This window comes from Spodoptera frugiperda, chromosome 27 (assembly GCF_023101765.2).
Source record: "Spodoptera frugiperda isolate SF20-4 chromosome 27, AGI-APGP_CSIRO_Sfru_2.0, whole genome shotgun sequence".
Classification (NCBI taxonomy): domain Eukaryota; kingdom Metazoa; phylum Arthropoda; class Insecta; order Lepidoptera; family Noctuidae; genus Spodoptera; species Spodoptera frugiperda.
Window position 1 is genome coordinate 4,331,978 of NC_064238.1, and position 26,214 is coordinate 4,358,191.

The window sequence follows — 26,214 nt, forward strand, 5'->3', positions numbered from 1 at the left end:
CGGATGATTTAAATACGCCATCGCAGATTGTACCAAATGATATTTCCATTTTTACAAGTGAAGTTAATGTATCATCAGTAGATCCACCGCGTGATAACATTGCGACTAATATTGAACAAAACATTACTACTCAGCTGATGTCAAATAATAAAAATATTGACAATGTACCTGATTCAACAACAGCAATCGCTAGCGAAATCCCTGTTGTTAATATTGAACTTAGGCCTGCTTTCCCGGTTGACGTAGTTCGAACAACTAATAATGAAATTCCTAATCCAAATCCTATAAATGAATACATTACAACAGAGAGCCCATTACTCGTAACTAATACAGTCCATCCGACGCATCTAAATGAGGTTAATTTCAACGATACCGAATCCCAGTATGTAACTGGTATGGTTGATATGCCTAAGCCCTTAGTAGAAACTGATATCGTGAATTTGAAACTAGATAAACGTGATTTTATTACGGAATCCTTAGACTTACCGCAAATTTTCGAAAATAGTACAAACTATATTGATAGTTATTCTAACATTTTAAGAACAAGTCAACCAACAGTGAGTGTTCCAAGTAACACACCGCCTACCATTCGTGATCTTTTAAACGGTCCAAATGAATTAAGTGCTCTGAATAATGACAAAGTCGATATTATTATTAAAGAAATTATAAATACAGATAATACAACTGTACACGTTTTTGCTGACGAAGCTACGAACACTATCGCACCTTATTCCGCAAATGATAATAACAATAATAAGACTATGGTAATTTTGACTTCTGAAAATAATGATTTAAATGACAGGGACTCAAACAATATAACAGAAAATTTTACCCTCACTAAGAGTGATTCCATTTTGGATCATGCCGTAAACGGGGTACTACCAAGTATTCAGATCACTGAGACCGATAAAACCTTTATTCCACTAGCAGACCAATTTAACAATAATGTTACTCAAACTGTTATGAGGACATCACCGATTAGTGTTTTAAATGAAAACCTGGAAAGTGGTATCGTGAATCTGACTCTTGATAAAAACGAGTTTTTTCGAAGTGCACCTTTGACGGAAAATACCCCACATTCTACTGCTAATAATACTAACACTTTAAGAGTAAGAGCAAATGCTGTTCTTGAAAGCATACCAACTTTAAAAGATGATGGTAATCTTCCAATTCATCAAAAACTAAAATTAAGTGTCCCAAACAATGAGAAAGTCGACATTACTAAAGAACAGACAAATACAAATAATGCGATTGTACAAGTTCAAGCGAATGAAGCTATAAAAACTATTACGACCGATACCTCGAACAATAACAATAATAAAATAATAAAATTTAGTTCTGAACATGAAGATTTAAATGACCAAAAATCAAAAAATAATGCAGATATTAATTCTGTGAATGGAGTAATACCGAGTATACAAATAACTGAGATTGCTAAAACATTAGTTCCAATTGTTCAATTAAACACTAATACAATTCAAAATGTACCAAATGTTACACCTCATACAGTATTAGCTCCTAAAGAAAATTTAATTTACGCCACACCATCCAGTCCCACTGATAGACTAGAAAATACTATACGAAATATACCAAATGCAACACCTCACATGGTATTAGCTACTGAAGATAATTCAAACATTGCTACTCCATCCATCATAGATTTAGTTTCGGAACCTGCATCAGTGGGTACAGACAATCAACCTGCATTGGATAACATGGCAGGTCCTTTGAGAATAGATCAGCTTAATGCTACTGTTATTCCAAATACAAGGATAACAACCATGCCTATTGATTATACATCTAAAATCAATAAAATTCTAAAACAAAATAACGGTAAAGTTGATGTAATAGAGCAGCCAATAACACCAAAAGCGGTATTCAATAATGATGTAGTAACGATTGCCGCAGTTGCTACATCTGGAAATATGAGTAATAAAATTATTGATCAAAATTATATGGAGCATGGTAATAAAACAGATCTCATTTTGGAACCTGAACCTGTAGAATCGGGCGTTCCGATGACGACAGAAAAGGGTTTTGTTCTTTTACCAGTAGAATTAGATTCTACTACTATGAAAAATGTTCTAAACGTTACACCTCACACTAATGTATTAGCCACCGAAGGTACATCAAATTTTGATATTCTAGAAAACCCAAATGTACAAACAGAGGCCGTAATTAGTGAAAGACCTGTTCTTGCAACTAAGCCAGTTAGTATTGTTCCTATTGAAATAAACAGCGTAAAAGTTGAACCAAAATTTACGGAACCTAATAATTTAACAAACCACGTAATGACAAATGTTTCGGAAGACGTGGTTTCTCATAACAATGATTTTATCTTGGAACCTGCAAGCGTAAATTCCAATACGATACCAAATAGAGGTAGTGGTATTATCACGGATATAGTTGAAGTGAAACCTTTTATCAATAAAGACGTACTTAGTGTAACACCATTGAACGAAATCGTTAAAATTGCGTCTACTACTATATCTCCTGCTACTGCTGACGAAATTATTACACAGAAATCTATTCAAGAGACAGATAAAAATATCACAGAAAAACCAATTGTACCAATAGGAATTGCGACAAGTGAAGTAGATACGTCAATCAAAATAAACAGTAACACTGAACAAAATTCTATATCTGAACCAAAGTCGACTGATGTAAACCATTTAGGAGCACAAAATAGAATTGACCATTTATCGTCTATTCAAATATCACCTACAGATAATATTTTGACCGCTATAAAAGTGCCTAGTTCGGATTCTAGAAAGATAGATCAAATTACTAATTTGGAAACATCGTATAATGAGAAAGTGCACAGTATTGCGGAAAAACCAATATTAGTAGCGACCGAGAATATCGCAATTGCAGCAAGTACAGAGCCTACCGCTAATGGTGTAATTGCTATAACAAATGATAACGTTGTGCCAACGACTGATGAAGTTCCTTTACAGTTGACAGTGGATAGTGACAAGGATGAATCATTAGTACCAATACCTGTCCATTTAGTACCAGATGATAGTACTGAGCATTTGACTTCTACTCAAATATCACCTACTGATGTATTGACTACTGTAGGTGTGGCTCATACCAATCTTAGTCAAGGTCAAACTACTAACCTGGAAACATCGTATAACGTAAACAGTATTCCTGAAAAACCAACATTAGTAGCAACCGAGAATATCGCAATTGCAGCAAGTACAGAGCCTTCCGCTAATGTTGTAATTGCTATAACAAATGATAACGTTGTGCCAACGACTGATGAAGCTCCTTTACAGTTGACAGTGGATAGTAACATAGTCGATAATAACAAAGACAAATCGTTGGTACCAATACCTGTCCATTTAGTACCAGAAAATAGTACTGAGCATTTGACTTCTACTCAAATATCACCTACAGATATATTGACTACTGTAGGTGTGTCTCAAACCAATCCTGGTCAAGGTCAAATCACTATCCTGGAAATACCGTATAATGAGAAAGTCATCAATATTCCGGAAAAATCAACATTAGCAACCGAGAATATGGTAATTACAGCAAGTACAGAGCCTGTTGCTGATGTTGTAATTGCTATGACTAATGATAACGTTGTGCCAACGACGGATCAAGTTCCTTTACTGATGACAAAGCATAGTAACATTATCGAGAAAGACATATCTTCGGTACCAATACCAATCAATTTAGTACCAGAAAATTTGACTTCTACTCAAATATCACCTACAGATATATTGACTACTGTAGGTGTGTCTCAAACCAATCCTAGTCAAGGTCAAATCACTAACCTGGAAACATCGTACAACTTGGACAGTATTCCGGAAAAATCAACATCAGGAACGGAGAATATCGGAATTACAGCAAGTACAGAGCCTTCAGCTAATGTTGTAATTTCTGAAACTAATCATAAAGTTGTCCCAACGACGGATCAAGTTCCTTTACTGATGACAAAGCATAGTAACATAGTCGATAGCGAGAAAGACAAATCTTCGGTACCAATGGTACCAATACCAATTCATTTAGTACCAGGTAATGATACTGAGCATTTGATCTCTACTCAAATATCACCTACTGATTTATTAACTACTGTAGGTGTGTCTCATACCAATCTTAGTCAAGGTCAAACTACTAACCTGGAAACATCGTATAACGTAAACAGTATTCCTGAAAAACCAACATTAGTAGCAACCGAGAATATCGGAATTACAGCAAGTACAGAGCCTTCCGCTGATGTTGTAATTGCTATGACCAATGATAACGTTGTCCCAACGTCGGATCAAGTTCCTTTACTGATGACAAAGCATAGTAACATAGTCGATAACGAGAAAGACATATCTTCGGTACCAATACCAATCAATTTAATACCAGAAAATTTGACTTCTACTCAAATATCACCTACAGATACATTGACGATTGTAGGTGTGTCTCACACCAATCCTAGTCCAAGTCAAATCACTAACCTGGAAACATCGTATAACGAGAAAGTAAACAATGTTCCCGATAAATCAACATTAGGAACCGAGAATATCGGAATTACAGCAAGTACAGAGCCTTCCGCTAATGGTGTAATTGCTATGACCAATGATAACGTTGTGCCAACAAAGGACCAAGTTCCTTTACTGATGACAAAGCATAGTAACATAGTCGATAACGAGAAAGACAAGTCATCGGGACAAATCTATTTGGTAGGACAAAATAATGCAGAGCAGTTAACTTCTACTCAAATATCACCTACTGATATATTGACGATTGTAGGTGTGTCTCACACCAATCCTAGTCCAAGTCAAATCACTAACCTGGAAACATCGTATAACGAGAAAGTAAACAATGTTCCCGATAAATCAACATTAGGAACCGAGAATATCGGAAGTACAGAGCCTTCCGCTAATGGTGTAATTGCTATGACCAATGATAACGTTGTGCCAACAAAGGACCAAGTTCCTTTACAGTTGACAGTGGATAGTAACATAGTCGGTAACGAGAAAGACAAGTCATCGGCACAAACCTATTTATTGCTACAAAATAGTACTGAGCTGTTGACTTCTACTCAAATATCACCAACAGATACATTGACGATTGTAGGTGTATCCCAAACCAATCCTAGCCAAGGTCAAATCATTAACCTGGAAACATCGTACAACGAGAAAGTGAATAGTATTCCGGAAAAATCAACATTAGCAACCGAGAATATCGGAATTGCAACTAGTGCAGACAGTTCCGCTGATGGTGCAATTGCTATAACTAATGATAACGTTGTCTCAACGACGGATCAAGTTCCTTTACTGATGACAAAGCATAGTAACATAGTCGATACCGAGAAAGATAAATCATCTGTAACAATAGGAAGCACATCGATAAAAGCACCTGCTATGACTGATGAAGTAAACACATCTGCCGCGGTTAATATACAAATAATCACAAATAAAACAGATAATGGTGTTCTAAATACTTCCAGTGATATACATCTAGCTGAACAAAATTCTGCTGCGGTGATGAGTAGTCAAAATAATTTAGTAGCAGAAAATAATACTCCGGATTTAATTTCTAAAATAAAATTACCAGAGCTGTCCCAAAGTGTGCTAAATTCTCATAAAGATGCGGCCACGATAAACCAAGAGACTGAACCACTAAATATGAAGACTGTAATGGAAACCTATGACGGTACAGGAAATACAGTTGCACTTACGGAAAACACATTAACGGTAAATCCATATGAAAACCATAAAACAATAGATTTGATACAAAATAACAAAAATAGTTTGACGGTAGACTTGTCAAAGGCTGATTCCAACAAGTTACCACAAACAGACTTAAATGTTGATTTTATTGAAAACACTTCTCCTGTCAGTAATCGTATTATGATAACGCAAAGTGTTTCAAATGTGCCGCTACATAAAGATACAAGTTATAATAGGCCTATTGCAACAGACAAATCTCCTTCTCAGTCTCCTGGAAACACAATCATTAAAAAAATAACACAATTCGATTGCATCACTCCCGATATGATTAATTTGGGCACCACAGAAGCTTCTACTGACAAGACGTTTGCTGAGACTGGGAAAGTTACAAAAATAGCGGCTCCAACAGTTACTTCGAAAGATAATATTCAAAGTACTATTGATTTAAACGAAAGTAATATTGCGCAATCACTACAAAATACAGTGACAAGTTCACCTACGGTATTAGTATCTACAAATTATAACACAGCAAGTATACCTTCTACTGGACAAGTTGACACTGTTGTAGTTGCAGATTTAGTTAATAACAAACCTTCACAATCACTTAACATAAAAACAGTAGTAAAGCGTCCAATACCAATAGCTGATATAACGACATCTGAAGTTAAAACAAAAGATATTTCCATCGGTTCGAATAACAGAAGTAGTATAGACGTTAATAAAAAATCGCTTCCTCATGAAATATCATTGATTTCATCGGCAACCAAAACTGTTGAAGATTTGCCATCATTATCAAGAAATAAAACGGCAATACCGACTGATAGTGTACAAGAAATTATTACAAAACACGCTTTAAAAGACGATTTTATAAATAGTGAAAAGACTAGAGACAATAAAGCCACTGTCTCTGTAAAACAATTGCATAATTTAGACAATGTAAACTTCAAGAGCGTTTCCAACGGTGATATGTGGACATCAACTGGACAAGAAGGAGGTGGTCAAATAACAGTACAATCTAATAGTGCTAGTGCTACACATACTCCAATGTTTACTGTTACAGAAAATTTAAGTCCAAATAATTTGGGAAATCATCAGATACAAAATACATATACCAACATTTATAGTCCTCCACGTGAATATTCGCAAACAACTGTAACAAAAAGCTCTTCATCAAATTACTATTTAGGATCTATTAATAGTCCGGAGACTATGCACCCAAAAATAAACAGTGACGCAGTGAAAACAATTTATTCCACGTTAACCAATATCCCACAAAAAGTCAATATTCAAACAGCATCCACACCGCATTACATTATAAAAACTACAAACCAAAATCAGGATACATCAAAACAATTCAATGCACCTGGCACATTTACTCTAACAGTAAATAGCGTATCTTCTCCCAGCATGGAAACACTTACTAAACACTCAATACAAAATAAGATAGAAAAGATAATTTCAGATCAAAAACTAATTTCAGTTGAACAAAACAGTGACAAAAGAATTCCGATCGCAAATCCTACTGCATTCACAACTAATTCCAATACGGATGAAGGAATCAAGATAGTGTCAACTTACAATACTGTTAATTCACAGAACACAATGCCAAGTGCGATATTGCAAGTGTCAAGTTCGTATCCTTCATTATCAAAGAAATATGTCAATACTTTCCAGATAAAGAATCCGAATGATTTAAACAAACTTAAAGCATCAATTACAGAATATATGAATAATGTTGCCAAAACGGAAGGTGTTGTACCTGCAGTAGAAACCAAACAAAGTACATCAAACATTATGTCTACATTAGGATTAAACTCTATAAATAATAGAAACGTTACATATACTACGACTCTACACAGTAATAGTTTTGATCGTGTAAATCCAACAAAACCAACAGTCAATTACGTTATAAAGAGAATAGTTAATGATATTGGACCGAAAGGGGTAGTTACAACGAATTCAGAAAATGTACAAAATATTTTCGAAAACCAACCATTGAATGGTTTTACATCTGGCTCCATTCGGCCAGCTGATAATTTAGGAACAGTTGTAGTGTATAAGCAAAGTACAGTGAACAACCCATTAATAACAGAATCTCAAGTACTGTCTACTAAAGTAAGTAGTATACCAACAACTGTACTGAGTAGCGGAAAATCATCGTTTTCAACCTTGGTTCCATTCGTATCTACTAGCAGTGACCCTACACATAGAATTGTTATTAATTCAAACACTCCAATGTCCCAATCTCCTCTTTTAGTTAAGTTAATAAAAAATATAAATTCACAACAAGATTTCCTTTCAAGGGTAAAAAAAGATCAGTCAGTCACAGCTGATTCAAATATTCAATACTTTATAAAGTCACCTAAACCAGATTCTATGGTAGAAACTATGATATTTACTAAAGAAAAAGTAAATGAACCTTTTCTTGTATCTGAAATTTTGGGCGGTTTTCGTAGATCAAATGACGATAGTAGTAAAACATCGGTGCAAAATGTTGTTGATAGTAAGAAAGATGATACAGGATCGATTCCTAATAATAATGAACGGGATACAAATACAAATCCTATCAAATTAGTCGATATTAATGGTGCGGATACTGTAAAAGATACAGAAAGTGATGGCGAAGGGTCTACAAATAATGTAGGGAGCGTTAAAATAGAAGAAAACAAACCAAGTGAAACGAAATCAATGTCAAAAGACTCTACTGTAAAACCGGACGCAAATATTCAAAACAAATTTCTTCCTCCCTCGCCAGTAACATCACAAACTAATATAGATAATAATCTCACAGATCTTAAATTAAGGCGTGAAATAGTTAAAACATATCCCACAGGTGCGATAGAGTCAGTAGCTTCACAAGGAAATTCACAAACAGAAGCATTAAAAGTAAATGAAAATAAACACAATAGTAGTAATTATATTAATACTACATCGGACTTTCAAAAGTATCCTGTACAACTGAATTTGGAAAACCAAACTGATAACGGTAGCGTAAACATTGTAAAACGTAATAATAACACAATCAATGACAACCTGGTGGATCTTACGTCAACGAATCATACGGTTACAGCATATGTACAAAGTTATTTGAACAAAGATGGAAAACAAGGCAATAAAACAGGTGACGAACTAAGATTAAACGAAAGAAGTATGCTCAAAGCAAATACTGCAAATGTACAATTAAATGCATCTAGTAAAGTCAAAAGTACAAGTACAGATTCTCCTCCAGTTTTTAACTGTACAGCACGCGGTAGATTCGCTGATAAGAAAGACTGTAGGAAATTCTATACTTGTATTGGTAATCTCCAACCAATAATGGGAACATGTCCAAATAATACGGTATTCAGCGAAATTAACAAACAATGTACGAGAAACTTATCGCATTGCGTTAGAAACAACCAATTTAGATGCTTATTAGAAGGACGGTTTAGCGATTTCTTTAAAGATAACATATATTATATTTGTGTGAGAAATTGTACAAATCATTTTACGAGATACAAATTACAATGTCAGGATGGTTATCATTTAGACAAGGAAACTGTAAGATGTGAAAGAGACGAAATGACATCAATACAATCTGCGTCATCCGTTAGTGAAGTTAGCAATGATGAAACCACTACGCCTAAACCTAAGTCGGAGAAAATAAAAAGTAGTAGTGATGATTTTGAATGTGAAAAGGAAGGTAACTTTCCATACGCTAAGGATTGTCGAAAATATTACGTATGCACTAAAGTTAAGGATGTTTATCGGCGCAAAATAAAAAAATGTTCCAAAGATGAAATGTACGACAAGAAGAAGAAAAAGTGCGTAGATTCTGACAGTAAGGAATGTTAGTTGTTTTATACTTTTATAGTACATTTAAAGGCATGTAATATTTCTATCTCTAATCATAGAAATAGGTGAATCCTAAGTGCTAGGTATATGAATGTAATCTGTTTGTATTTGAAGATTGTTTAATGCTAAGTTATGACGGCTCTAGATAGGATAGGATGTAAGGATTCCATTGTAAAAATAAAATAAGTTATTCTTATAATTAGTTTAATTTATTTTATGATGTATTATAAATTACTATTAAAAGTACCTGTGTACAACTTACGTTTACATAAATTCAGATCTTTTATTTTTGACCCCATGTAAGTATTCAGTCTTTATAGTATTTTCTACTTATAGATAACATAAAATGTTACATTCTTGGCCTTCGGTACGGTGCACCGTTATCTACAAATTGCTCCTCGTCGTCTCTTTCTAATGTTACACAGAAATTGTTAGAAAATATCGTGCATCGTATCGAGGACTCACCCCTCACAGGTCGTGGGGGACAGAAGTACGTCACACCGTTTGGAGTGTCGTCTTGTGTCACTCTAAACTTGTAATTCTTGCACTCTATCGATGCAGGTCGTTGACCCGAAAACCGATCGTTCAAACTCATAGTTGGTTTATTGGCATTGTAGGAAGGATCCTTCCTAGTTAAGTCAGACCCATACAATTCAGGACTCGATTTCGTCGAATACAATTCAGGAGTCGACTTGGTAGAATTGTTCGCAGGGCACTTATATTTTTGGGGTGAAGTACAAGATCGAGTGAAACCATTAAATATGGTGTTGCCAGAACACTTCAAGTTAATGCCTTGGAATCTATTGCCGTTGGAGACGCAGAGGATGTATCCCTTGCATCCAGGTACGTTGGGATTAGCAATTCTTTCATTTCTGTGGCACCGAAGTCTTCTTGTTAAAGCTGGGTCAATGTAGTTGATGGCATCTTCACAGACCGCAGTAGATTCCTCGTTACAGAATGTTCCGGGTGGACAAATGAATGTCGGTCCGAATAACTTGTTCCCGTCACATATTCTCACTCTGTTGTTCCGTTCACAAGAAAATCCGAACTCGCCACAATCATAATTCGGGTTGATGTAGTACGCAGTTGAAGAACTTACGTATATTGATATCTGCAACAATAATATAATATTTATTTACAAAGAATATAGACCGGTTATCTGTGTGTCTACCATAAATAGAAACTGGGTATTTTTACCAAGTACAAATAGTAATATCGCGCGAAATATTTGGCAAATCGTAATCTTTAGCACAAATAAAATAATCGTTCCTTAAACTTTGAATGGAAAAGTTTAGCGTTCAACAATCATTTGTAGAATTAGCACAGATAAACATTATTTTATTGTGTATCATATTTTTTGGGAATTGATAAGTTTACACATAGATTTATACCGGCTTTCCCTGAAGTTTCCGTTGCATTTCTTTGATAAGTAGAATACACATATACATGTACAAGATATCAAAACAAGGAAATCAGTTAAAATATATTTTAGTCTTTATAATGATCATCAACGGACGTAAAATACTTCTAATTTTATTTTTAGACTAGCTACTTCCGCGCGGTTTCACCCGCTCTACTTGGCTCCTATTGGTCATAGCGTGATGTTTTGTAGCCTATAGCCTTCATCGATAAATGCAATATTCAACACAAAAATAATTATTCAAATCGGACCAATAGTTTTGGAGATTAGCGCATTCAAACAAACAAACTCTTCAGCTTTATAATATTAGTATAGATTAGTAAAATAGGATAGCAAAAATAGTATTCAAGTAGTACTTACCGCTAGTAAAACGCTTAGAAGATTTGCACTGAACATCTTAGCCCACTATACTTTATGTTGCCTAGCTGAAGTTCGAAATACGACTACCAGATAGTAACTGTTTTCTTTATACTCTCGAGTTAGAAGTCACTTAGTGTATTTAGCACCTCTGAGCAATGTGGAGAAATGGGTGACACTTTGTCATAGTTACAATGAAATAAAAATGTGTTTTTAACGGTATATCATTGCATGGGGGCATTAAAAGTAGGTGACAGAAAAATATGTTCTAAATTTTTTTGGTAAGTAAATAGATAAACGTGATTATCTGTGTTGGTATGTGCCCATTTTATTATATATTTTTTTATAGTTCTTCATGGCTGTAATGTGGATATACCTACATCTTTTCAGCTCTTTTTGGCGTAAACAGACGTTCATATTATCCCTTGAAGGAATATCATGACTAGTTAATGACCTATACTACAGAAAAATTCATTCTTTGCCGTATCCTACTATTATAGGTAGGTAATATATTATGTATCGTCACGCCCTTTGGCCCCAATAGGGTAGCCAGAGGTGCACATTACGGCACGTAATGGCACAAAACAATATACACCCACTTTTCACCATTCATGTTATAGGGGGTGAACCTATTGCCATACTCGTATACCGGGCACGATTCCAGACTCCGTGCTACTACTGAGAAATTGACGAAAAACCGAAAAAAACTAAGTAATAGTTTGCCCGACCCAGGAATCTAACCCGAGACCCTTTGTCCGGCAGTCGCACTTGCGATCACTCGACCAACGAGCCAGGTAGGTAACTACATGTGTATTCGTGTGTGTTTAGTTCACTTTCGTGTATTATAGACAAAAAGACACAAATAATACCTAAATGCATTTATTAAACTAATTATAGTGATATCTACAAATAATATAAGGTTACTCATCGTCCGAGGACGATTCACTGTCGCTGTCTGAACTGGACGAAGATCTCTCCCTGTCTTGTAGAACTGGACCTCCGGTTTTGGCTCTGTCAATAAAAAAGTTAGTATTAATATTTTTATGAGAGCTTTTTAAATTGGAAAAAATCGACTGAGGTAAATGTAATTTCGATGCGCAAAACGTATCTTTTGGACAATCAGTTGGTAACTACTTTGGTGCTAACGAGTACACAACATACAGTCGGTAGGGTTATTTAGTATGCTAAGAGCCTAGTTCGAGTTTCGGCGCTCTGATTGGTCAGCTCCAATGAACCAACCAATCCGAGGACGAAACACAGTAACGCTTAGATTTTGTTTAACGTAAAACAAACTCGTAATAAGCCATCAGCTACTAAAAGAGAGATGATTCAGTAAGAGACAGTAACCATTGGTTGGTTACTGAGCCGACCCATGGCTTCATTAACACCATATAATTTAGTGTAATACTAGTTAGTTTCTATTTTCTAAACTGTACCAAATAACTTTGTAGACTGTGCATTAGATTCGATACAATTGAAACTTTGTTGAAGTAACAGCAAGCATGAGTACAACTGAATGGGATTTGGATCTACTAATAATTACGCTTATGAAAGTCAGTATTATTCAGTAGCTACAACATCTAAGATACACAGTGAAGCTACATTTGTGAGCAAAGAAATGGATCCATTAGCGTTTTGGTAACGTATGTGGTATGAAAGGTAATTTAATTACCATTCAAATGAGAGTATTTTGTTGTGAAACAATTTGTTATTTTAAATGAATAGAAGGTTCTTTAAAATGAATAAAATAACGCTAATGGCTCCCTTTCTTTGCTCCCAAGTGTTATAATACGCATGACTTATTGAAAACATTTTGTAAAATGTTTTATTATGATGTAAATGCGATAGAAAAATACTTTACATATTTTAGGTAAACTATTTTTCTATCGTATTTATACCTACATTATAATAAATACTCAAGATGGATTAAAATACTATTCTTACCATCGTTTTTTATTTTTGTAAGGAGGTTGGGGGAAGGATGGATCAAGGTCAGAAAGGCGATGTAGCACCCTGAACAATAAATGTGACAAACTAAATAAAAATAAAACACCTGCCTTATTTACTGGGAAATTTTATTGCCTAATTTTATTGGGAATGTGGCGAATAGATGAAATAATTAAAAATATATTTTGAAACTAAAACTCCAATAAAGAAGACCCAGCCATGTCCGCCTGTTCGCAATAAACTCCAAAACTTCTAAATTGATTTTAATGCAGTTTTCAGACAGGATAGTAGGTAATTTTTTTAGGGGAAAAATCATCCAATGACTTTTCTCGCCATCGGCGAGGCGACAGGAAGTGTCAGACTCTTACAGACTAAAAACCTCCGTTCCTACTCCTTCTGTATGAGTCAGAGCCCCGATAAACCAGCTAGCTAGACCGCAGCTCCGGATATAGTAGGTAGATAGAGTGAGTAAGCTCTGTCAGAAAAGTTATTTCGACAATATATTTGATTACTTACATATTGTATGCTTCAGCTACAGCTTGTGCGGCTGGGTGTAGCGAACCCGCGAGGCTGGAGTGTTGCTCAGTGAGTAAGGTCTCCACCTCTTGTACTGGTCGGTTCAGCATTGTGCCCAGTACTTGTACACTGGCAGACATCGCCTCTTCAAAGCCACATTCCGCTAAATATGTTACTGCAGTCTGTTGGTAGAGAATAAATATGTAAAAACGGCGATTTGCTTATTACTGTTACAGAATACGATACGCACACACGCTAAACACAAAAAATATGCTCCTATTTTCAAATGCGGATCAATATTTAAAAAAAAATGTATGCATAAACAGACTGCCTCGTTGGTCAAGTGGTCGCAAGTGCAACTGCTGCACAATGGGTCTTGGGTTCGATTCCCTATTTTCAATTTCTCGAAAATTTCTCAGTAGTAGCACGGAGGCTGGAATTGTGCCCAGTACTTGGCAAAATGCCATTGTGTAATAGGTTACATGGGACTTATAACATAAATGGTGAACAGTGGGTGTACATTGTATAGCGGCATTAAGTGCCGTAATGTGCACCTCTGCCTATCCTTCGAATATAAAAGGCGTGACGAGTATCCATAAATATTGCGCAAATATCAAACAGTTGCGCAAAAGTTTGCGCAATACATTAACAAACAACATCACTGTAAACAAAAAACAAAAGATAAAGCTACTTACTGCAGCAATACCAGGTAGACCAATGGTAGCGGCTTTTTGCGCAACGTCAGCCAATGCCTGCGGCCGCGCCGGTACCCCCGCGGCCTCCTCGCGGCGCAGGCGGCGCAGCGCCTCGTCCACACTCTTCCAGTTGGGGTCCGCCTTGTCCGTAGTATCGGAACACAGCTCGATAATACTGCACACTGCCGTTGCTGATAATCTGAAATAATAGTATTTGGAATTTTATGTTTTTGCTGTCATATTTGACTTATAAATTTTGTTTTAGATGTTTTATAGATGAGCGTAAAAATTAAAAAAAAAACTGCACGGGTTCGATTCCCGCATGATGCAACTCTTTGTGTAATCCACAAATTGTTGTTTCGGGTCTGGCTATCATGTGACATAGAAGAAAATCCTAGTGCGGGGCAACGTTTTTTTTAAATGTATAGTAACCTAAGCCTATGCCCCAATAAAGCCTATTTTGAAAATTTCCCTCTTCCCGATGTCAAATGGTCGCCAAAGTTTGTAGAAGTGTGCATGCACATTACTTAACTAATTTGAGCACAGCAAGCAACCCGTGCCGCGATTATGTTGGAACCTACAGTCGAAAACAATCACGACGTGTGGCGCACTTTAGTTTTTATAAAATTCGAGTTGCGTAAACTGTTAGTATTTTTATATTTATCAGTATACGACGTGCCGTGTTTTGTCTGTATGACAATTATACATTTAGCCATCTCCTCACATAAGTGAAATAGCTATAATATCGGTGTATTTCATATAATCGTTGTTTTGTTTACCTATGTGCCATGCCCTAATAAAGCCTAAAAAAAACGTGTAGGCCTTATTATGGCATAGTTGTTTTTCAGTAATTTCATAGAAAACGGATCACCAGCTTATGTCAAAAGGAAAGCCAATGGATTTTGCAAAAGATGGAAAACGCTGTTAAAATGGTAGAAAGGGGTAAACGGGGTGAATAGATACAGAAAAGGGGTGAATGGATATGGGGAAATTCTTCATAGTATCTATTCACCCTTCGAATTTTATGCACCCTGTTTTACCCGGTATGCTGCTGCAGCCAGATATAACTTCCAAAGAAGTACGCACCATCTAAAGAGTGGTTCGCTACACGAAAGCTAGGTCGGTCGCTAAATTGGCTACAGAACAAGAAGTTATTCTCATTCGTTTGACTGATGCTGGGGTACCGATGACTTCAAATATGTTACTTGGGTATTACTTGATGAGAAACTCGTTTAGCCTGATGTATAATGACCAAAATTAATTAATAAGATCTCATTACATTTATTATAAGCATTGACAAAGTTTTATTATAATTAAGAAGTTAAATACTTACTAGTTTTTATTGAGGCCTTATTAAGACATAGGGTTCCCAATAAGGCCAAAGTGACACTTTAGTTATTTGTGTTTTTAAAATTGTAAGTTTAATAAATAAATATAAGATTTTGAAATTATCAGCCCATTGTCATTTTAAACCTACGAGCTAGGCGGTAATAAAAATAAGGTAGGCCTTATTTGGTTAGGTTACCTTATAAAAAATAGAAAAGATTTTTTTCTTGTTATAAATTGGCAGAACAGATTTTGCAGATTTTTTATGTGCAAAATAATCCTATTTTGTATAGAAATAAATATAACTACTTACTTCTGTACAGGTGTCCTGACGTCTTTAGTCTCTTGTTCCTCTGAAACCGCTTGTCCGAAGTTCAGCATGTCAGCGGCGGCGGCACGAATTTTACTCTGGACTTCAGGTTCTAAAATAAAGAAACGAAAATTATAAATGATTGTCTTGTTAGTGAATTGGACACCAATTCAACAAACGAACATGAATCACAGAATACCGGATTTGAATAGCTGTTCAGTAATAGGCCTAAATTACGCCTATCCAAGGGAACAGCGCAACATACAGTCTAACAGTAAAAACTCTTAAGTTTTGACGAATGTAGGAGAGTAACAAGAGATAACTTTCGAAAATGAATACTAGAAGAGAAAGAAAAATATTGTTGCGTCCAAACACAGATAATAAGCTGTGTAAGTCTGTGTCTGGTTATTCTCCTGACCCGTAGATAAAATGTCATAAGTTTTACTAATTTTTTCGAACTCACCTTGTCCAGAATATGTGTTGATCATTGCCTCTAGCAGTCTCTCGACCAGTTTCACTCGTTTCCCGTGACCGAAGACCACCAGCTGCGACCATGTTTGAGCGAGACGGTCGCCCGCGCCGCCCACTTCTAGTGTCTTTATAATCTGTTATCGAAAAAAGAGATGACATAAAAAATAATGTAGATGTTGTTAAAAAAAATTAGAACCGTTTACGCCTATTTTTCGTATGAACATTATTGGTATTTTTGTATTGCAAAAATATTTGTTTTTTTACAAGTGACGCCTATCTTTCCAAACAATTGTTATTAAAATATACGGTACTAGTACAATTATTATTCGTAAAACTAAAAGGCATACAATACACATAATGAGACAACAGTATGTTTAATTATAATTACCCAAATCACGAAAGCAAGGGCAATGTCGTCGTGTAGTATATTTAAACATTTTTCTTTTACACATTGAAGTTAAAAATAGTACATCGGATAGTGGCCTATAATTTCGACACGCTCATCACATGTCAGGATGGCCGAGCGGTCTAAGGCGCCAGACTCAAGGTTCCCTTGCTCACTAAACGTGAGTGCGAGTTGTTCTGGTCCTCTCTGAGGGCGTGGGTTCGAATCCCACTTCTGACAAAATCTTTTGTTAATTTTTTTGACATTTTATTGCATATTTTATTACTATATCTCTTGTTATTAGAACTGCTTTCAACTTTTCTAGTGGTAAGAATAATTTAACGATTTTTTTTCTTGAAAATCTAAATGTTTTTATTACTTACCTCTTCCATAACTGTTGGTTCAGGTACATAAACATTTGGTATTAATGTGTCCAGTAGTTCTAAAGTTTTCTCGAAAGGTGCGTGCCTATAACATAAAAAAGAATATATTAAAGTATATCACAATAATTCGGTAACAAAAATTACATAGTTAAAGTGATACATTACCTGCAAGCAACAGTGACATAGTGCCTATAGTAAATACTTTCTTTGTATGCGTCCCCAACTAATTTGTAGTTGTCACCTTTCATTAGAATGGCATGTAATCTTTCCGCCATGTTTATATCCTGGAAAAACAAAAACATGTTGTTTATGACTTCAGTATTCGTCAAAGAGAAGTAAATCCGCTTTCTGCTGTCTATATCCCTATGTATCTATGTGTCTTGAAAACTACGTGACAAATTTTGATGAGATTATTTTATTAGCTAGAGCAATTCAATAGGTTAGTTTTTGCTACTAGAGCTAGTGGATAATACATGCGAAAATATATAAAATGATGTTTGCTTTTTCAATCAAATACGAATGGATTTGAATGTAATTTTTTGGCATAGATATACTTAGATTATAATCTAACACGGGATATTTTTTATCATGATAGTGCGGGTGAAACTACTAATAGAAGCGAGTCTAGTATAATTTTAGGTTTATACCTGCAAGTGATCGCTACAAACTCCCATAGCCGTGATGAAGAAATTAGTATCGGCAGGTTCCTTGGCATCCAGGCTTTCTTGTTTTTCAAGTTCCGTAATTATTGTCGATAGAATGTCAAAACGAGGCCCTCCTGTAATGACACATTTTAAATTAGTTTTTAAGATTGTAAATTCTTTTTACTTAACATACTCGTACAATTTTCATTCCTTTTTTGTGTATGTAAGGTGGAATGATGACCCGTCTTATGTAAATTAAAAATCTATTTAGTCGGTCAGTTAGGTAATGAAAAAAAATTAGACACATATTTTGCTATTTTGTCATATATAATAACAATACTTAAATAAAACGAAACAAAGTTTAGGAGTGGGAACATTAGTCATCTACTCTTGTTACAATTAGTTTGAGAAAAAGGATTTGTTTTCTTAGAAATAAACATTGGCTTTTACTTACGTTCCTTACAAAATAGGCAGAGTAAATAATAATAGGCGGCCAAACCAGGCTGTATGCCTATTTGTTTGAACTCCGCGACTACTTGCAGTGCCATCTGTTGCAGCACTTTGCCACCTCCCCACGCAGACAACGAGCGCAGGCAGGCTGACAGTGTCTCGTTATTTGGAGACATACCCTGGAACACGTGATGATGGTAATGTGAGATACATTTCATGGAAAACACATTTATTTTATTTTAATCAATGTGATACATAGTGTACAATTTCTTCGTCGATTGATTTGCGGGAGTAGCCATACATTACAAAATATTTACTATTATCATTTTTTTTTTTCATTTCTCAGCTCCTTTTACAGATATGGAGCTAGAAAAGGCAGAATGTAAGTCCAATAGTAAACAGTGCACCTTATTTTTATAATAACTAATAGAGACATACTAAATTAACTAAGAGTAGGCTGCGCGAAGTAGCCGCGTATGCACATGCTGCTCATGATGAAGAATCTCTCTTTGACTCGAAACTAGTATAGGTTCCAAGGCTCGGATACCGGTTAAATTTTCAAACCGTTATTATGTACTTGTACGCAAAACCTTTACATTGGGTTTCGTTCGCGAAACCGGTTTTTTTAAACCGGTATTTGGAACAGTATTTTCATAAAGGTTTTTTCGGATTAACCGGTTTAGAGCAATAAAAACCGGTTAATACGACGCACATCAAAGAAACGCCGCGCGCTGTTCAGCTTATTTCAATAATAATATTTCAACGCGTGTACCGACATGCCCCTCGTCGAATAAACCGGTTAATTTAGGTTAAAATAAAGTTCTTTAATGTTCACGTTCTTAAGAAAAGTTCGGAGGAAAACCGATATAAACCGGTATTAACCGGTATTTTTTAAACCGGTTCCGAGCCTTGATAGCTTCTCTCCATTAATATAACGAGAGTAAATCGTGTACCTTCTGTCTGCGCAGTGAGTCACCTCTTTGGGTGAAAATAAATTTGTTAGATCACTAATCATCACTAATATCTTACCTGATCATTCATTTGGCCTAATAAAGATTTGAGAGCTTCAATACGTAGGGCGGTGCCTTCTTTAAGGAAACCGATACAGCCAATAAGTGCATTGTACACACTGGTAGATAAAGGAATGCCTTTTGATATCGCTTCTTGGGCCATGTTGTGTGCTCTTTCAGCCTGAAATCAAATGAGGATTTATATTACACTTGATATTTTTAAATTAAATTAACATTATGAATTGTAATGAGAATAATGTGTTAATTATAAAATATTATATTTTGCAGATCATATTAAGATCTGTAGGCAAAGTTTCTCTGAAGTAGTTATTTGCATAAAGACCAAATATGTTGAATTATTTATTCAAATACACATGATATTATTTTACCTGGTAATATTTTGCCATGCCCTGAATCATGGCACAGTATGCTTCTGGTGTCTTTGGATCCATTGATTCAAAGATCTGATCAGCTAGTCCACCGAGCCTGAAAATGATAATATAAGAGTGCTATACTAATATCATAGTCTTCATCTCATGTTATGTACTCTATAGACATTGAAGAATTCAGTATGATGTCTATTAATTGTTGATGTGGAGGCTGAACAACTGGCTGCTGTGCAATAGCAAGTTTGATTCTCACACGGAGCAACTCTTCGCGTAATTGTTGCATTTGGTGTTGGGTGTCATGTGTATGTGAAATTGTATGTTTTTAAACGCACCTATGACACAGGAGAAAATCCTAGAGTGGGACAATGTAAAAAAAAAAACAATTTACCTCCAAGTAGCAGCTTGTCTCTCTCGCATATTTGCAGAGAACCACCTCTCTTCCAGCCACTCCAGGGAGTCAGGTTCCTTCTCATTGTAGAAGCACAATAACTGAAGGAACTGCAGCTTCAACTCCTCATTGACACTACCCACGCCACCAAGCAGTTTGAATACTGTCATCGAGTCTTCTAACAAGGCATTCTTTATTGTGTATTTTAAATCATCTTCTGTAACCTGTTCAAAAGGAGTTGGTAAATTAGTTTTATTCAGTAAATAATCTTTTTATGTGTAATTTTTTAAATAGCATCTTAAGAGTAAAAGCTGATGCACCTTGGTATCTAAACATGCCAACAGTAAACTCTTAAATTGAACAATACCAAACAAAACACAAGAAATGTTGCAACCTTGATGAGTCTGGTATTTTCTCTCTGATTATTATAAGAGGGAAAAAATATTAGTCTGTAAAAGGATAGTCTGATGAACACATACAAATATTTTTCAACACTTTTAGAATTTTACATGGAATATTGAGATAAGTTTTATTGGACCCATACTGTGGATTTTCGAGTATTTTTTCTTCATAAACTAGATCTTATTGTAGAACAGAGCCTATAAATCTTTTATTAGTAAATAAATGAAATATAAGTCTTTTTTTTGACTATAATTTTATTACCTTGCTTTCATCATTGTAGATAGGTTTTGGAGAAAATGCTTCTATTTTTGGGTCAGCATTGGAATAAGGTGTCTTTATCTTTGTTGGTGGATCAAACACCCTAGTGGTGAATAGTTCAGCATGCTCGTCCCGGATCCAAGCAGCAGCTTTGCGACCAGCCTCAGCTGACAGAGCATAGGCTCTCTTACGGAAGTTGGATAATGGTATCAAATATGGATCATCGTGATATCTGTAACATTAGATATTGCAGTTTGATTGTGATGTAGGAAACATAAACAAATATGAAATATCTTAAAATTAGTTTTGTTTGTCAAGTTATCGTTGTAGTAATTTTTATTACTTGTAGTGAGCCGCTGTAGGGTCATTCCCGACGGTGGCTGCTAGAGCCTGCAGTATGTCGGTAGGCCCTCTGGGAATGCGAGGAGGAGGTGAAATTCCATCGCTGGATTTAGAGGTCTGAGGGAGTTTTTGACCCTCTATGGTTGTCAATGACCGGCAAAGACACGCAAATCTTGTCCATTGTCTGTAAATATAGTAAACAAATGTGTTTTATTACATAAAGTTACAAATTACGAACAATTTATAACCTCAAACAATAAAGTGTTTACCTCGGAACAACAACGTTCGAATACATTGGTTTTAAATAAAACTATAATTATTCACTATAAATAACTCGCTTTAGTTTAGTATTGAGGCTATATACAATTTAATAACGAAGATATTTTAGTATTTCAGTACACATAACCTCAACACATTAGCTGTCAGTGTCATTGATTCCCCTTGACAGCATTTTGTTATGACATTTCTTTTTAACTTGCCATTTGCAATTATACTTCTGTCAAGTTACCATACTAAAAAATAATGTGCAAGTGAGTCCAAAAAAACATGAAAGGGCAATATTTAATTTTCTTTTAATACAGTATTTATTGTTAGTTAATTTAGAAATATTATTTAAAGTTCAACAAGTTCTTTCTTCCATAACATGTATGAAAAGATTTTTTATCGTTGGTCTACCTGTGCTTCTGCTCTAGTTGAAGGTACGACTGCTGAACAATGGTCTCGGGATCGGTTCCTAGATTAGTCAAGGTATTATTAGGGTTCATTTGGTTTTTCGAAAATTTCTCAGTACTAGTACAGATTTTGGAATTGTGCGAAGTAGATGGCAATAGGCTGATTCTCTATTACACGGCGGGACTCATCAAATTGACGAAAAGTGGATGTTACAAACATTGTTCACCTCTACTTACTCCTTCAGGGATTAAAAGTCGTAACGTTATCTTATGTTACGAGCTTTTTATTAGGAAAACATAAGAAATAAAATTTCGTTTAATATGATTTATTAAAAAAAAACATACAATTAATGCGAAATTAAGCTAGAAATTGTCTAAATACAGTCTAAAGTCATATCCTAACACACTATTTCAAATAAACTGGTAACAACAAAAGCACTGAACATAGGAAATGTGGGCTAATTTTAGCACCATTGTTTCCTTTATCGTGTAATTCTAAAACGTCTAATTGAACTTTTGGTGTGCAAGAAAACTCAGTACTATTCTGACAAGCACCAGCAGTTACATTGAAGAGGGTGTCAGGTGGACACGAGACCTTTCTGGCAGTATTTATTCCCAATAGGCCTTCTGGGCAAGCTATGAACGCCGAGCAATCCGAGGTACCAGGAACAGCGAAGTTTCCGACAGAACTGCAGTTGAAGGTCGGGTAACATTGGTAGTTTGTGGCATTCGTGCATTGATATTCTAAGTGGCTGTAGACAAAACCCTCAGGACAATTGAGCTTGTACTGTGTGAAGTTCGTGAGGCCGCCCATCAGACATATGGTGTATCCCCGACAGTCACCTGCCCCGTTCCCATCGTTTGGGAATCTTCCACGAGCAGTACAATCAGAGGCTTCGCTCACCCCGTGACATAATCCCTGCAATAAGAGATATTGTTTGTTATCAGCAAAGGTGTGTGTTATCTAGTTTAATACCTTAACACCTTTTCTGGAAAGATAATGTGTTTACTGAAAACATGTGAAGGTATGTTGTCTGAAGTACGTGGGTATGTGTACGAAGGTACCTACTTATATGTCTGGGTAGGTTCTTCAGTTTTTTATTTTTGCTCTAGGTAATATTGGTACAGGTACCTTATGTACTTTAAGACGGCCTCTTAGGGTGCTTTTCTATCAGAGATGTGCTGTACTACGTTCCTGTGGATGCATTTGGCTTCCACTAATCATACATATTCATTTATTGGTACACATAGCTTAGCACTGGTGTTACCTATATGGAAAGATGCTTGCTATGGATGGCTTCCCTACTATCGATACATCGCAAACTCGAGCTACGCATCCATCGCACAGCTACATAGCTTAGTATCAGTGGAAGAACACTCTTATACGTCTATGATGTTTCTCTTAATCTTAATGATCATAGTAGAGTTCTTAACTAACTTTTATCTATTTTGATTGAAAATTACCTCAATTTTATACAACATTGAATGGCTATCCCATTTAGTTTAGTTGTAAATAACATACAAGTTTGACAATTTTAACTAGGTTAGCACCTGTTTACTAAAATATATCAGTTCTCTATTTAGGTACAATAAGTAAAATAAAAATTCACATAATTTTCTCAAATTACATAGAATTAAAACACACAATGTACTTACAACGAATAATAAAACAACACATAAATACTTCGTATCCATTGTCTTGACTTCACACAGAATAGGATCAAGGGTCAATAACACTTATGAATTTTCAGTACAAAAATAATTGTAAGATTCGACTAAATTATTGTAAAACCACGACTGTTCAGTAGTCTGGTGTACTCAGTTTTATAGATGTAGTGCTCTATTAAATAGTTACTAGTAGTTTCCTTCTGTGACCATAATAATAGAGGTGCGAATTCATATCGATAATTTTTAAAAACTACTTTCGATTTTTTAGGTTATGGCCTCTAAGGAATCTGTGAATTATATGGTTCAAATTACAATAGAATATCTTAAAAAATTATAACGTTACGCCTTTTTTATCCCCGAAGGGGGAGGCAGAGGTGCACATTAGGGCACGTAATGCCGCTATGCAATGTAGGTACAATTGTACACCCACTTTGCACCATTTGCGTTATAAGTCCCACGTAATAGGGGGTGAGCCTAATAATTTACAATACCAACAATAAACTAATGAATACATAAAAGTTAGATCTAATTTGTTTGGGGCTATAAAATGTTTGATTTCTTCGTTTAATAGATGCGACATAAAAGTCTTTTGTAACATCGTTTATCTGCATTCCAATGGTTTTATTGCTAGCGACGACTGGATTGTAGATACACACATACACACACACACAACGTCACGCCTTTTATCCCCGAAGGGGTAGGCAGAGGTGCACATTACAGCACGTAATGCCGTTATACAATGTACACCCACTTTTCACCATTTGTGTTATAAGTCCCATGTAATAGGGGTGAGCCTATTGCCATGGATTGTAGATCTTTGTAAATACTTATGTTTTTATGCACCCATAATGTAATACAATGTACCTATTAAGAAAAAAACTTCCATGTGACATTAGTCCCATATCTCAATTAAATACAATTATTAGTTTACCTAAATAAGTAGGTACCTATTTATATCCGGAGCTATGGACTACCGGTACTCCGTCTCGAAAAGCAGTAGTAGGAACTTTAATTTGACACTCCCCTTTCGCCTCATCCAAAACGGGAGAAGTAATTGTATGATTTTCCCTCCTCAAAAATACCTGCTAATAGTTACCAATTCGCCACCGCTCGTATATAGGTAATACATCTGGTACACCCACACTAAAGTATATTTGTTGTAACAAAGAAACTATTTTTTCAATAAGATTTATCGATCTCGATATATATAAAAAAGCGTATTTTAACATAGGTACGTGTGGCACCTCTATTCATTTGAGATAAACATGATAGTACTGTTTGATTTCAGTACTATTTTATCAAGATGCTTTGCTCATGATGTTATGAACATGCCCTCTCCTAAAGGCAGACATTGTTTGGTTACGGCTCTCGGCTCGGAAGAAAGCAACGAATGATAACAAAGAAATCAGAAACTCTGACGTATTGCCATGTGGTTCTGGGAAATACCTAACTTACTTGACCTACTAATTTAAGATTGTTTTCATATTTTACAAGACATACATTGAGTCCATCGTGTGTAAAATTAGAAAAAGAGACAATATTGTAAGGGTTATAAAAAGACTCGCCTTTAATTATCTATAGACCTAGTGATACTATAGAAATTCTTACATAGCAGTTATGCCCCGAGATCACATGACCACAAGTCAACAATAATAGTACCTCTATCTATTTAAAAGTTTTAAGAGTCGACAGGAAGATATTAAAAACTACGAAGTACTTAGAATCAAATAATGTAATGAAATAGTTACGATAGCATACTAAAACATACCTACAGTATAGACCTGATACCTTTTGGAACCTGGTTGTGAAACCGTATGTAAGTAAATCGTAACTTCGATATACACGATGTACACTTCGATATAACGTATGTTCTATGAAACTTCAAATGACCAGATATATGAGTACAATAGGATTGCACATTGCCGTTTAGTAAGTATAAAGGTCACTTTTGAGAAAGAGATAATTCGTCACTCAAAATCTTCCTAATAACTTGATTAGCCAAATTGTCATGATAACACTAATCAAATATTGATAAGCCTATGAGGTGAGATCAAGTTTTATTTAACCTTGGGAGTCACTTTTGACGTGTAGAGTTAACGAAATCTTTGAAAATTCTGGTACAATGGCAATAAACTACTGCAATTGTCCTGCAAAAGTGAATGATCTGTTATCTTCACGTTTAAAATTAATCTCGTTGTGTTTATAAGTCTCATTTTGTGGTATAAAAGATGACATTTTGGTGGAATTACCTTCAATTACTCTGTCACAATGATGAAGACTACAATCGGTGTTCTCGCGATCATTGTAAGTACTTAATTAAGCATAGGTAATCTTTTTGTTTGTGGTTTCATCATTAATTTTCTTTTATATTTACTGTCTTTATTTTTTTTGTATGGAATAAGCCGGTAAAGGAGTGGACGGATCACCAGATGGTAAGCAATCGCCGCCGCCCATTGACACTTGAAATACCAGAGGAAAATGCGTTGACTTTTGAGGATTGTTGTGGAATCGGGAATTTAAAAGATTGGGAAGGGGTTGGGTTAATTGGGCCTCCAGTAACCTCACTCACACAACGAAACAGCGCAAGCGTTGTTTCACGTCGGTTTTCTGTGAGGCCATGGTATGACTCCGGTCGAGCCGACCCATTTGCGCTGAAACATTATGGCTACAAAA

General features: G+C 35.5%; 4 protein-coding genes and 1 non-coding gene across 5 annotated transcripts; 2 read left to right on the forward strand and 3 right to left on the reverse strand.

Annotated features, from left to right (window-relative positions):
- The first annotated feature begins 4,875 nt into the window (after positions 1–4,875).
- On the forward strand, positions 4,876–9,782 carry LOC118263437 (mucin-4-like). The gene has a single exon (XM_050705222.1). The coding sequence runs from the start codon at positions 4,899–4,901 to the stop codon at positions 9,507–9,509; it is 4,611 nt and encodes a 1,536-aa protein (XP_050561179.1). The 5' UTR covers positions 4,876–4,898; the 3' UTR covers positions 9,510–9,782.
- LOC118263438 (uncharacterized) lies at positions 9,697–11,557 on the reverse strand. Its single transcript, XM_035575444.2, has 2 exons — positions 11,290–11,557; positions 9,697–10,620 (listed from the first exon to the last, which is right to left on the reverse strand). The coding sequence occupies exons 1-2, from the start codon at positions 11,323–11,325 to the stop codon at positions 9,859–9,861; spliced, it is 798 nt and encodes a 265-aa protein (XP_035431337.2). The 5' UTR covers positions 11,326–11,557; the 3' UTR covers positions 9,697–9,858.
- A 592-nt stretch (positions 11,558–12,149) lies between these two features.
- LOC118263788 (protein PTCD3 homolog, mitochondrial) lies at positions 12,150–21,659 on the reverse strand. The gene is made up of 15 exons (XM_035575959.2): positions 21,472–21,659; positions 21,204–21,386; positions 20,864–21,092; positions 20,201–20,424; positions 19,813–19,909; positions 19,443–19,604; positions 18,418–18,592; positions 17,967–18,097; positions 17,485–17,603; positions 17,320–17,404; positions 16,544–16,685; positions 16,084–16,192; positions 14,445–14,643; positions 13,750–13,931; positions 12,150–12,297 (listed from the first exon to the last, which is right to left on the reverse strand). Exons 1-15 carry the CDS (start codon positions 21,495–21,497, stop codon positions 12,207–12,209), a joined length of 2,154 nt encoding a protein of 717 aa, XP_035431852.2. The 5' UTR covers positions 21,498–21,659; the 3' UTR covers positions 12,150–12,206.
- On the forward strand, positions 17,061–17,176 carry Trnal-caa (transfer RNA leucine (anticodon CAA)). Its single transcript has 2 exons — positions 17,061–17,098; positions 17,132–17,176. It is a non-coding gene; the product is annotated as a tRNA-Leu (tRNA).
- A 524-nt stretch (positions 21,660–22,183) lies between the features above and the next one.
- On the reverse strand, positions 22,184–23,739 carry LOC118263549 (uncharacterized). Its single transcript, XM_035575613.2, has 2 exons — positions 23,530–23,739; positions 22,184–22,792 (listed from the first exon to the last, which is right to left on the reverse strand). Exons 1-2 carry the CDS (start codon positions 23,566–23,568, stop codon positions 22,280–22,282), a joined length of 552 nt encoding a protein of 183 aa, XP_035431506.2. The 5' UTR covers positions 23,569–23,739; the 3' UTR covers positions 22,184–22,279.
- Positions 23,740–26,214: the final 2,475 nt, after the last annotated feature.

Excerpts from the sequence above, each read along its gene's own strand:
- LOC118263437 (XM_050705222.1), top strand. The coding sequence starts at position 4,899 with ATGACCAATGATAACGTTGTGCCAACAAAGGACCAAGTTCCTTTACAG.
- LOC118263438 (XM_035575444.2), bottom strand. The coding sequence starts at position 11,325 with ATGTTCAGTGCAAATCTTCTAAGCGTTTTACTAGCG. Across the intron at positions 10,621-11,289 it reads TTCTAAGCGTTTTACTAGCG|ATATCAATATACGTAAGTTC; the intron begins GTAAGTACTACT and ends TTATTGTTGCAG.
- LOC118263788 (XM_035575959.2), bottom strand. The coding sequence starts at position 21,497 with ATGTATTCGAACGTTGTTGTTCCGAG. Across the intron at positions 20,425-20,863 it reads TCTACAATGATGAAAGCAAG|GTTACAGAAGATGATTTAAA; the intron begins GTAATAAAATTA and ends CCTTTTGAACAG. Across the intron at positions 12,298-13,749 it reads GTAGCTGAAGCATACAATAT|AGCCAAAACCGGAGGTCCAG; the intron begins GTAAGTAATCAA and ends TTTTATTGACAG.
- LOC118263549 (XM_035575613.2), bottom strand. The coding sequence starts at position 23,568 with ATGGATACGAAGTATTTATGTGTTGTTTTATTATTCGTT. Across the intron at positions 22,793-23,529 it reads GTGTTGTTTTATTATTCGTT|GGATTATGTCACGGGGTGAG; the intron begins GTAAGTACATTG and ends CTCTTATTGCAG.